This window comes from Plectropomus leopardus, chromosome 24 (assembly GCF_008729295.1).
Source record: "Plectropomus leopardus isolate mb chromosome 24, YSFRI_Pleo_2.0, whole genome shotgun sequence".
Taxonomy (NCBI): domain Eukaryota; kingdom Metazoa; phylum Chordata; class Actinopteri; order Perciformes; family Serranidae; genus Plectropomus; species Plectropomus leopardus.
The window spans coordinates 8,824,331-8,837,341 of record NC_056486.1 but is presented as its reverse complement, the minus strand read 5'-3'; the positions used below and the strand labels follow the sequence as shown (position 1 = coordinate 8,837,341).

The 13,011-nt window shown below is 39.3% G+C and overlaps 1 protein-coding gene across 4 annotated transcripts in view; it reads left to right on the top strand.

Annotated features, from left to right (window-relative positions):
* The window catches only part of raph1b (Ras association (RalGDS/AF-6) and pleckstrin homology domains 1b), a 57,842-nt gene that overhangs the window by 23,749 nt on the left and 21,082 nt on the right, over positions 1–13,011 (top strand). For all 4 annotated transcript variants that reach the window (XM_042513248.1, XM_042513250.1, XM_042513249.1 and 1 more), the window contains 3 exons: positions 11,523–11,642; positions 12,259–12,364; positions 12,523–12,717. In XM_042513248.1, the coding sequence (XP_042369182.1) occupies positions 11,523–11,642; positions 12,259–12,364; positions 12,523–12,717 (421 nt within the window). The remainder of the gene's footprint in view (positions 1–11,522; positions 11,643–12,258; positions 12,365–12,522; positions 12,718–13,011) is intronic.

The following is a 13,011-nucleotide window of genomic DNA, read 5'->3' as shown; positions in this document are numbered from 1 at the left end:
ATAGCCGGCTCCCTCCCTCCATTATTGTACCTATTCATCACTCCCCAGCTTCCTCAGGGCCCATCTCATCTCTCTTTCCCCATCAGTCTTTCCTTAATGCTCCTCTTTTATGTGGCGTGCGGCAAGTTTTGTTTTATAAATCTATAGGAGAGAATGATCTCATCTCACATTTACATTAAAGTTACCCTGCTATGGGAACAGGAGGTGGGAGATATTCACTTTAGATAATATCATGATAATAATGAACCTTATTCGATCCCTGTATTCATGACAATATGATTCAATACTAAAAAATACTTGTATTAAGGTTGTCACAAATATTAATTTATCTCGGGCCTTCTCAATCAATCAATCTGACTGTCTTTGTATCGTACTTTTCATACATACAAAACTGTAACACTGTTTTATACAAAAAATTCAACAAAGAGGTAAATGAAAAGTTAGCAACAAAAGGTAAAATAATATATGAATATGTTAAAAATAATAAAATGATATACCAACTAGTAAAACAGTTTGAAAAAAGCCAAAAATGTCTAAATAAATAGTCAGTAAATAAATAGGTAAAGTTCAATGAAAAGACAGATTTAAAAGGTAGGTCTTTACTCTCATGACATTCATTTTTTTTCTTTTTCTGACTCTGTGAATTATGATTTGGGCACATTTTATATAATATACAAAACTTAATGAATATGTATAATAGGCCTTTTTCACTGAAGACATTTTGACGTTTAGTAGGAGCAACACAGGTGTGGATGATAAAATTGATGATGGCTGAATTCAGTGTAGCTGCTTTGATTTCAGGATCCTTGTTTCCTGCATTCTGACACACCGTCTCTCTCACTGGAGCTCTTGATTACAGCAGAGCCATCGTTACTGTCATCAGTAATACCTGTGTGTCGAAAAGTCGAAATGTCTGCTGTGAGAAAGGCCTTTTGGATGTAAAACATTGCTCTATTTTGACTAATTTCATTATTTCCCTCACAACTTAGAGGGGTGTCTTAATATCTTTAAGTGACACAAGTAACATACTTTATACTTCCTCTCATTATAATGCAGATTATCTTATTTCCATAAATGTATTCACAATGTATTAACATCTCATTTGAATGGACATAATCATTTAGGCTCCTGGTCTGTATAGGCCTACAGATACATGCTGCCAACTTAATCTGCCACTGCTGGTTTGGCCACAAGTGATGCTACCTTGATGCAGAGACATCAAACTCTGCCCCTGAAAGACCTGAGCAGCATAAGAAGACAGGACTTGGCTGTTGGTTTATGGAGAGGGTTGAGCTTTGCAGGAGCAAGGGGTGGATGTGACTCATAGACTGTGGTTACACCTTGCAAACAACCTGTCACTCAGAGCAGCCAAGTCCTCATGTGTACCTTTTGGGCTTTAATAACATTTAAACTGATGAGTTTTCATAAAAAGGGAAAATGTAGCTATTTAGGCCAAAACATTTTTTTGTGCCGGGCTTTAAACATGTTTATTTCTGCTGTAAAGTTTATCATGTCTGTCTGTGGAGATTGACTCGCTCTTAGAGCCAGCCTCAAGTGAACCGCAGTTTTTGGCACTTTTGCATTGGCTTCATTTTTCAGACCCAGAAATTGCTGCTTGCTTCTAACCAAGAAAAAGAGAAGTTGTTGTTGTCACGTCATAGCCTTGTTATATTTATCTTTTAATCAAATTTGAAATGGCATGACCTCAGTGTCATTTCTTCCCCCGTGTACTGAAAATGGTCTCAAATATCCATTTTTTCAAGGCATTGTATCAAAGTGAAAAATTTCAGTGTCGTGACAACACTAACTTGTATTGATTGCAGCAGCGTTAAGCTATATATCCATGCTTGAGGTGCAGTTTGTCTGTAGAGGATAGTATAACTGTTATTTCTGTATTTTCTTTGCATATCTAGTGCAACAATGTTACTTTCATTTTTTAGGCTATGCTTCTTGCTTCTCTACGTAGTTATGACGTACATATGTTAGCCCATATCATTAGATGACAGTTTCATCACATTGAAAATCATCAGATATCAAAGTACGCAGATATTATCAAGGCAAACTATGTAGCCTCCATAGACAACACTGACAACAACAGCTTTGTGCAGCCTTTTATTTCTTTATTCTTCTGCAAATTACATGAATTCAATTCATTATATATTTTTACCTTAGCCTAGCATAAGAAAATTGATATTGATCCAGGTTTCAAAGAGTTAAACCTATGTCTTTCTCGCCACAAGCTTGCTTCTTTAAGCTTTAAGGCTGCATCCACCCTGCTCAGTCATAGAGGATACACTCGCACTCGGTGTTATGTCATTTTTAGCGTCAGACATCTGACTGACCACCACAGGTCAGTTGACAAGCCAACCACACCCAGTTTGACTTTGGACAGTAGCCGACGAGGCGCTCCCTCATTCAAAGAGTTCTTTTACCGGCAGCTCTTAGCCACATTTCCTCTTTCCGCTTTTAACTTGCAGTATGCCTGTTTGACACAGTGACGCTGGTCTCCTTTGCTCATCTCCTGGTATAACGTCTGTACAAGAAGGGAGTCGTCCAGGAAAGGAAGGGGAGTGAAAATGAGTAAATAACCACATGCTGCTCTGAGCACACGAGCCTGGAAATAACCATTATTACCTGCTTGCACATTTACAATGATATTTTTTGTGTTTCAAACAAACATTTTTGAGCAGCAATAAAAGCTTTGTTCATTCCTGACAGATGCTTTCTTCTGGCCGTCTAGCCAGAAGAAAGATCACTAGACACGCTGTGAAGTGTGTGTATCCTGTAAACAGTTTCACTCTGACACAGGAGGTCATTACGATATCTTGACATTTGGCATTTCAGAGTGTGTTTTATGGCTTCAATTTATAGGCCATGCAGGCTATGATGACAATCAGACACATGTATGTGTAAGAGGTGATTCATAGTCTGATAGGCCGGAGGCAGCGTTTGCACCAGATGATGGGCTGACTTGAGGGAGAGAGAAGCGAAGAGGTGAAATGTTTTTATGTATTTGAGAGTGCAGCAGATGGTGAGTTTAGTTTTGGTCATTATTCTCACATATGGAAACACTTGTACAGTATGTAAAAGTTAAAGCTGTTGTGCAGCAGTTTAACCCTTTGAAACCTGAGGAAACTGATTCCCTTCAAAAGAAATATGGGAGGAACTTACAAGTTAAAAGGTACAAGATAATTGCCTTAAATAGCACACAAAAAAAGAAGAAAAAAATGTAAAATAAATAAATAATAACTCTAAAAAAATATATGAATAGATACATTAAAAATAATAATAAAAAAATATCTATTACTTATTTTAATTATAATAATTAGAATTTAGTTTTCTGGATTTTTTTCCCCAATCTTAAAAAAGATTGGGGAAAAAAACTCTCCCTGTATCTTTTTGAGAATTATTTCATGTCATTTTCTTTTGCTCCGTGCCTTTCCAGCCATGTTTTCAGAAGAAAAAGAAACCAGTATGCTAAGGTTTTAACCTGCACTATTATTATAGACAACTATTGTCGTTGTCTATTTTTATTTAGCATTATATAGAGCTTATTTGTTATTATTATTTGTGTGATAACCAACCCTGTATGTTAAGAGGAGCACTACCAGAGTTCAAAATTTTATGAAAAGAAAATATAGAAAAGCATGAATTTATAATATATGTTTCATTTTATAGTTTAATAGCTGCAGTTTCGGGATAGTCACCACATGAAAATTTGTACTTGTTTTTACATATCTCAATTCACAACACTACTGGGACACATTGCAGCTTCACTATTAATAGATGTCACATAGGCAGGGTGTGTATGGTAGTTTCTCACTCACACTATGACATTGAAAATGGCCCTTCAAACATGCATTATCACACCAGTCACTCTGTTCACTCACCAGTCAAACTCTCACTGTTTCTCATACACATTTTCTATAGAATCAGTCAGCAGCATTTAGATAATCGGGGCTGCACATTGTAGCCAAGCCTGCTCGGTGGATGACTCGAGCTATTCCTAGCCACGGATATGCTAAATGTTTTTACTTGTTGTCTCTGTTTGAGCTTTGTCTGCATCTTGCCCCCGGAGACTTGTGTCAGTGTGAGCGTTTGTGTCCCACTGAACTCTCAAGAATTCCCGCTCTATATTTGCAGCCAAACACCGCGGCACTGTGCTCCTGCCTCAGAGGAGATCAACTTTCTATAACTGCCTTGCTGTTTTCTAACTCCATGCCCAGTCTTTTCCGGTCCCTTTCTTCTCCATTTTGACTTACTTGAGTGGGATTTTATGACGTGTTGAGAATATTTTTAGAAGAGAGGTGTCAGACGTTTGCTTAAAGTTATTTTTGTGACAATAATTTGAGAGGAAATAGCTGCTGGCTTTGGAAGTTTGTGTTTAATTCACTGTTTTTTTCCGAGGTGGAGATGATGAGAGCCAAAGGGCTGATGCTCGGTTTCATTAACCTCCAACATTGCAACATTTAAACATCAACACACACTCACAAAGTTGAGTATTTAAACCAAAAATAGTCCATTTCGAAGTGCCTGATGGAAACATTCACTCAGTTGTCAGCGCAGCAGGAGTATCTGGCCACAATAGTGTTTACACAGCTAAGGTCAGGTCCCACATCCCAGCCCTCCTATTTCCTGTGTGATTGAAATATGAAAGGATTTTATTTGTAACTCAAATGTTAGCAGCAATTCATCATTTGAATGTCAACAGGGAACAGAGCAGGTGGTGCTCTGGCATTATATTATAGGAGGGACTTGTTTTTCCCCTCTCCTGTATTTTGAGATCGTATGGATTTAATCAGCGGTTTGTTTATTTTCACAAAAGGTAATTAAATTCAGTCCAATAAACAGGATTTGAAAATTGATATGAACAGTATGGTGAAGCACGGAATATGAATTAGGGCGTTTCCAAGCATGACCAATGTCTCATAGCCCTCGATTAGGCTAAATGCCGTCGCACACAAGAAGATTTTTATTCCAAAATAGGCTTGGGCAGTATGTGATATTTCCTAACTTCATACCTTGGTGGCATGGTTTATAACAGTCTAAGTGTGTGGCGCTTACAGCCCCTCCCCGATGAATAAATACACAACAGAAAATCACAAAATGTAAAGAAAAGTAATCTTCTCACACTTATTTTGCTTATTAACCAGAGAAATACAACAGCACACCCTTTGAATTCAGCTTTCTTTCTCTTAAAGAAGACTCTTAGTTCATCATAAAACACACTTCATTTAAACTTGACAGAAACAAAATAAAACTCACCCAAACTGTCTTGGTTACTCTTGCTTGTATTCTAGTTAATATGTTCGACAATCACCAGCCCCGGTTTGATTGACATAAATCCTTAATTCACCAAGTTAGATGTGAAAAACATGCCGTTATTCCCCGTGGTCTCTGTCTGTCATTGCAGTTCTGTAACTTATCCCTCCACCAGTAGGTGTTGCGGTGTCTTTTTGCTCAGGTGCCTGCTCCACCAGTAGAGACTAGAGACTGAGCTCTGGTGGTGCATGCTGTGCACGACATACAATGAGTTTACTAGAAAGAGGAGCACCTGTATTAATGAAAATATTAAAAATCATACCTTCAAGATTTCTAAATATCCTGGTATATTGTGATACTGTGATACCACCCAAGCCCATCTCGAAATGGCTCTGTTATGAACTATTACTGTTATAGTGATTATAAAGTAAAAGAGTTGCAGTACTTAACAATAAGCACTATAAGTATACAACCAATAATTGATACAACTACTCCAGCTACAATGGTGAATCCTAAATGTTGTGGTTGTTTGTCTGAGATTCAGTTTAATGTGAACCAAATGACTAAAGGTGCTCTGTTCCTATCATGCAAACTGGATTAAGAAGCAGCAAGCCATGGAAACCTAATCTGACCTGTGATGTCATGTTGAACTCTGCAGTCTGTTACACCCAAATACTTGTGTGTGTTTCTCTTTGGCTGTTTTCCTCATTCCCCCAACCTTTTCCCTGGATCTTTTTCCAGGACTGGGACGATATACCCATCTCCCAATTCAATACTATCATGAGTACTGGACTGTATTGCAATATGATATTATTATTTATTGCATTTTTTTGTTTACTTTCTTCACTCATGACCATTGGAAAAAAGTTTAATTGTACCCTTTTAGAGTCTGTATATCCTGAGAAAAATTTGCACACTCAATACTCATCTCATTTCAGACAGTCTTTCTGACTTTCTGACTATAACTTTCTGAGCACTTTGTGACCTTGCTCTGTGAAAGGAGAAAGAATCCACAATTAATATTTTGGGGTAGTGGTTTGCACTCTCATTTCACAGCACAAGTCCAGGACCCCCAACTGGACACTTGTTTTGTAAAATGATAGTTCTTATAATCTTATGGATGCTCCAAACTTGCCGGTTTGAAACCTAAAATCTAATTTGTATCAATACTCAGCAGGGTACCAGTTGTCTCAGAGTTTGCTGTTAGGAGTTGGAACTATAGAAAACTATTCTAGACACTCTTTGTACAGCGACTCGACATCTAGTCTTCTCACCGCTCTCTTTTCCAATCCTCTTGACACTCTCTGATATGAACGACTTAGTCTAAAGATAGACGTATCCTCCTCCTCCTCCTCCAGCTCTTCATCCTCCTTCATCCTCCTCAACACCGGATGCTTTGCTACACTTTCTCCAAGGTTTAGAGAGATTTGTTTTCCCAGAACATTCTCTTCATCTTCCCTTCCAGTCACTCCTCGTATCCTTTTACTGGCACTACAGCATCAGCTAGAACGGCATGTGTTTACACGGGTCCGAAAAAAAGGCTGCAGAGAGAGACTCCACTGGGTAGACCTTTGACCTTTAAACTTTAACCCTGAAATGGTCACAGGAGACAGATGAGTGCTGGTCATGCTCAGACAAGAGAGAGGGACCGTGCAGGATCAGGAGGGAAAAGGCCAAGGCTGTCTGGATTGCGATGATGCCTATAGGAGTGCATTTGCACATGCACGCACGCGCGCGCACACACACACACACACACACACACACACACACACACGCACACACACACACACACACACACACACACACACACACACACACACACACACACCCTCCCATCTGTGTGTGTCTCTCAGGTCATGCACCATAATCTTAAAAGCAGGGCCTCAGGTGGTAATTCACTTAAACCTGCAGCATCGTCTGCCATTGAGGTTGAGATTCCATTAAAATGACGGCTGCAGAGCTATTTTCAAAATGCTCTTTGTTTTTGTGTGTGTTTCCATCATTTTTTTATTCTTTGTGCTGTTTTTATTTTACATCTTCTTGCAGTCACATGTACCTACAGGATGTGTATATTTCTGTGTCCCGCAGGCCTATTGCTGTTTAAACACAGCTGTTAAAAGTGTCCTGCAGTTCAGCTCATTTCTAGCTTGTGTATTTACGTACATATGAGCACCTCAGAGAGAATAGGCAAATGCAAGTTCATTTGATTTGAGCCATTTCCTCTTCCTGTCTGCTTCCAGCCAGCCATGATCTCATGCCGTAACACAAGGATACCAGACTTGCTTCGTACTGGGGAATCCCCAAATAGATATGTCCGTGACCGGAGGGCCCCATATGCAGCCACATTTGAGGGTAGCCACATAGACAAATGATGCTTTAGTGGTGATATGGCACCATGTAATTTAACCCTTTAAAACCTGGAGCGACAACGCTTTAACTCCTTCAGATGCCTTTCACACATTTTTAAACCTTTGAGCCCTGAGCAGATTGTTGCAATTTCCTTCAAAAACAAGAGGGAAAAGGCAATAAGCAACTTGGAATAAATGAATAGATTTAAAAAATATATATCTTTAAAAAGCTAGGGAAAAATGTCTTGGAAAAAAGTAAAAAGGAGAGGTAAAGTTAAACATAATTACATATTTAAAATTATGTTTCAAAATTATTATATCTTTTAAGCACTTCTTCTAGGTCATTTTTCTTGTTTGTTTTTTTCCCCCTTTTTTTAAAAAGGTAATGAGCAGCTTGCTGAAAAATGTTCTACAAATTGCAAGAAATTACAAGTTTAAGACAATTATTTTTTAAGTATTTGTTCCAACTGATTTTATGTTTACAAATAAATAATTTTCAGGTAATTTTTTTTTTTTTTTTTACAAATTTCTAGCTAATTGTCTTCTTCCCATGACTTTGAAAGAAATGAAGCCAATTTTCTGATGTTTCAAAGGGTTAAATGATGAAAAATTGTTGCATACTTTTGTAGTTTTCTGGGAAACTAACGGGTCATCCTCAACCCCCCGTCCCCAATAAGTGGCACGGATAAACCAAAGGACAGCTGGTGCTTCCTGCCAAGAGACAGGCCATGAGGGAAAATAGGAATTCTGCACATCCTGGCCATTTCCTGTTCTGACTCCCACTCACGTTCATGAGTGTGTGGATGTAATTTCACACATATACACACTTGGTGGACTTGTTTTTGTTTACATACTTAGGACTCCATCGTTCTTGACAAGATGACAAGTCCATGTTCCCTGCATGTTTGATATGAGTGCCAAAACAGGAAACTATCTATCATCAACATTGTAATGCACTCACTCACACACACACACACACACACACACACAAACACACACACACACACACACACACACACACACACATATACACACACTCACAGAGAGAGCTCAGACTTTGCAGCGACACAAAGGGTTGAGTATATTTTGTATGTGCACTGCATACAGTGACTTTAAGGAGCAGAACACGTGTGCGGCCTGGAATGTGACCGTTTCTGATCTGAAACAAGCGCCCCTCAACTCCTCTGTGTGTGTGTGTGTGTGTGTGTGTGTGTGTGTGTGTGTGTGTGTGTGTGTGTGTGTGTGTGTGTGTGTGTGCGCGCACGTTTGTGTTCAGCTGACTGATTTTCAATGGTGTTGCTATCATATTCCTGTGTGCTTTGCCAAACGCAGCGCGTTTTATTGCCTCTCACCTACTGACTTTTTTATAACCTGCTTTTAATACCATCACAACAAAGCATGACTTTCCGATTGCTTTCAAGTATTCGGGTTAGACACACAAAAACACGCACTTACTTTAAGCTACACATATACATTTTGATGGGTCAAAAGAGCAGGGGCCGTTAGAGGGGTTAATTCTTGTTCGGTACAGTCCACACTAGTGAGAGCATAGTTAACCAAAATCAAATGACACCCCTTGAAAACATCAATGGGATTACCCAGGACTATTCCATCTGACTGGACTGTATTGAGAGGCACTGGACTGTACCAAGACAGGGGCACTCTTAAAGCGATAGCTTTTTGAAGTGTCACTGTTTGACATTAAGGTAAAGCAGTGACAGTACTCTCAATATAACATATACTTAAACTGATATTATTATTTTTTTAGGTTGGACTTTTTTTAGGTGGTTTAAGTAAGTTTTGTTGCTCATCCCACCACACTATTTCATTCCTTACGTTCATGTTGGACTCCAGCCTGCCTCTCCAAACTGTGCCAATTGACATCTCCTGTATGCAATATACCATCTATGAATAAGTACCTTATACGACCCCACTTAAAAATAATCTGAACTATCCTGTAAAGGGGAAGTGTACCTTGTCAGGTTGTACTGAGGTTGTGCTGTCTGATTGAGTTTATTGGCTATCAAAGCGTGACTCCATGCTTTCCTTCCACTTGACTATCACAAGATTAGACAACATTCTTGCCCAGTGTACACTGGCATCCATGAGTGTTTATTCACTCCCCAGGTTTGGTAATATCAACGGTTTGACTCCCCGGCTGACCTAGAAATGATATGAAGAGGAGAAAGGGACCTTAGCACACACTGACAATTTTTGCGCAGTTCTTCATTTCTTATCTGCAGTGTCTCCTTGATTATCTTGTTTTGATTTAGTGCTTTGTCTGCTGAAAAGTGCCCTTGTGTACGCTGAAAAGGTTGCTATTATAACTCAATACTTTAATGTTAGTGAATATGCTCTAGATTCTCTACCTCTGCAAAATATCAAAACCTCTTTGTAACCTGAGCAAATTGGTTTGATTTCTTTCAAAAACATGGAGAGAAGGCCATGAGCAAACTAACAACACATGGCCCCAAAGTAGCAAGAATTACTAAAAAGTTACAAGAAAATTACCTGAAAATTAGTTCGAAGATAAGTTAGGAAAAAAATGAGAAAAGTGCAGAAAATTTAAAAAATACATCTTAATTTTATTCTGTTACATTATTTTAATGGTTATATATATGTTTCTGGATAGTCTACCCTAATTTTTGATCATTTTCTGATAATTGTCCTACTATTTTTAAAACTAATTTTTAGGTCATTTTCTTTGTCACCTTTTACTTATTTATTGCAGTTAGTGCAGCCCAAGAAAACTGATGTTGAACCAGGTTTTAAAAGGTTAAGATGCTTTTCGGAGACCATCACCTGTTCAGTTGCATTGCAAGGTATGAGCTGTTGGAGCTCAGGCAAGCAGCCACACAGCTGCATGTTGCAGTTAAACCACTTCCCTGTGTGTCCAGTAGAGGGAGTGCTGTCATTATCTTTGACAGCTGGGCTCTCACATTGGCCCATATTCATTAACCTTTTAAAATCTGGATGGACATCAGTTTTCTAGCACAGCGTTTCGACCCCTTTCCAAATGTTTAAACCTTTGAAATGGGATTTCCTTAAAAAAACATGGAAAAAAGGTAATTGGCAACCTGGTATGAAATGTCTGCAAATTGCAAAGATAAAAAAGATTAAAAGGTGATAAGCAAATGAGCTAAAACTTACCTGAAAAAATGAAATGAATAAAATACAAATAGAAAATGATTAACTGACTGGGGAAAAATGTCAAGAAACTACATTTATAATTATTTATTTAAAATGAAATTACAGAAAAAAATATTTATATTAATCATTTTTATTTTAGCACTTTTTTAACGTCATTGTCTGTTTTGTTCTGTTGCTTTTCTCTCCTTTTTTTTGCTAATTTCTGTTTATTTTCTTGCACCTTTATACAAATTTCTTGCAATTTTTGGGTCATTTCTTGTTCAGTTGCTCATGCCTTCTTTCCATAATTTTGAAAGAAATCAAGCCAAGTTGCTCAGGTTTCTAAGGGTTAATACCACCTGCTAGTGTTGCTAAGTGTGTTTTGACTTATATGTTCTCCATGGGTGTAATGATTCACAGCAATTTTATAGATCCCAACATTGCTCCGTGTGTCAATTTAGCCAATAATAGATGTTGTTCTGCTCCTTCTGCATCCATCAACATCCTTTTTTTCCTGGATGCTTAGCTGTCAGTCGAGGCGTTGGGTGTGTCATCGGTGAACAGCACAAACGACACTACAGGGCATTCCAGTGATAAGACTGCACAGGGTGCCCGATAGGGGTCCACGAGTGGTTGTCATGGCAACAGGCAGTGAGGTTGGCATGAGCTGAAGTTTTTTTTTTTCCTCGTTTTAGATCCTTCCTGCAATGTGGGTGTGATCTGATAGTGTGTGGAATAATTTGACAATTTCTCCTTTGCTTTCCTCTTTTTCTGTGTGTGCAGATGGATCAGGTCTCAGATGACGAGTTGGACCATGGAGCTGAGGAGGACAGCGATAAGGAGGACCAGGACCTGGACAAGATGTTTGGAGCATGGCTGGGAGAGCTGGACAAGCTTACACAGGTTTAACACACACAGAAAAAGAGAGGGTGGCGGGTTATATAGATACAGACCGCCTCACACAGGTAGAGTAGAGGAGAGCGAAAGGAAAGAGCTGTATCCATAGCAACCTTAACACTGCTAATCCCTTCCCATACTGTATCCTAGCAACTCCCTCCCACCACCACTTTGTATTTGTGCAGGTTTGTGTGTGAGTCGTCTAGCAGGAAGAGTGTTAGACTGTAATGTCAGAATGTGTGTGGTGTTTTTGCATATGTTTACCTCATGCTTTGGGGTGTGTGTGCGTGTGTGAGAGAGTGTGTTTTAGCCAGGACAGAGCCCCTAATATCCTAAAATCCTAGAAATGCCCTAAGATCCTTGAAATGTACTAAAATCTGATAAATCTGATAAAAATGTCCTAAAACCTGAGAAATGCCTTAAAATTTGAGAATCTAAGCCTAAAAATGTGTGTTAGTCATCTAGCAGGAAGACATGTTTGCTAAGACTGTAATGTCAGAATGTGGGTGGTTTTTTTGCATATGTTCACCTCATGCTTTTTTGTGTGTGTGTGTGTGTGTGTGTGTGTGTGTGTGTGTGTGTGTGTGTGTGTGTGTGTGTGTGTGTGTGTGTGTGTGCATAGAGTCTGGATGATGGCAGGCCTCAGAAACCTCTGCAGAAGCCTCCTCTCAGGCAGGAGACCAACATGGCCAACTTTTCCTACCGCTTTTCCATGTATAACATAAATGGTGAGCGCTCACTCATCTCACACACACATCACATCAGCAGAATAATAACAGCACAGATCCTAAAACAGATCATACAAATTAAATCATGCAACCCCTCACCCCCCTCTCCTCTCTGCCCCCCCACCCCACCCCCCCTTCCTCTGGCTTTTCTCCTGCAGAGGCGTTGAACCAGGGTGACACGGTGGACCTGGATGCCCTGATGGCTGACCTGTGCTCCATTGAGCAGGAGCTCAACACCATTTCCAAACCAAATTCTGCATCCCGCGGTCAGAACAAAGGCCAGCAGCGGGCCCCTGGGGGCCGCAGTGCCAGCACAAAGCACACAGGCACAAGCGGTGGAGGGAGCAGCGGAGGTATTTCTGCTAAATAATGTGCATATGGGATGGTGCTTCATGTAGTATTTAAACAACAATATAATAATTCCTAAACCCTCTATCATAGGGATGCTCAGATTGTGAAATATGGGGCCAGTATCAATGTTTTTGATAATGTTGTCTTTAGCATTAAGGAGCAACGACTCTGTGGGCTCATTTTGTTAGTGGGAATAATAAAAATGTTTCCTAACAACCTCACGTGATTTATGTGATTTCACATAAATCGTCTACATATATTGGTGTTTAAAAAGCTACACGTAGCACCTTAAATTC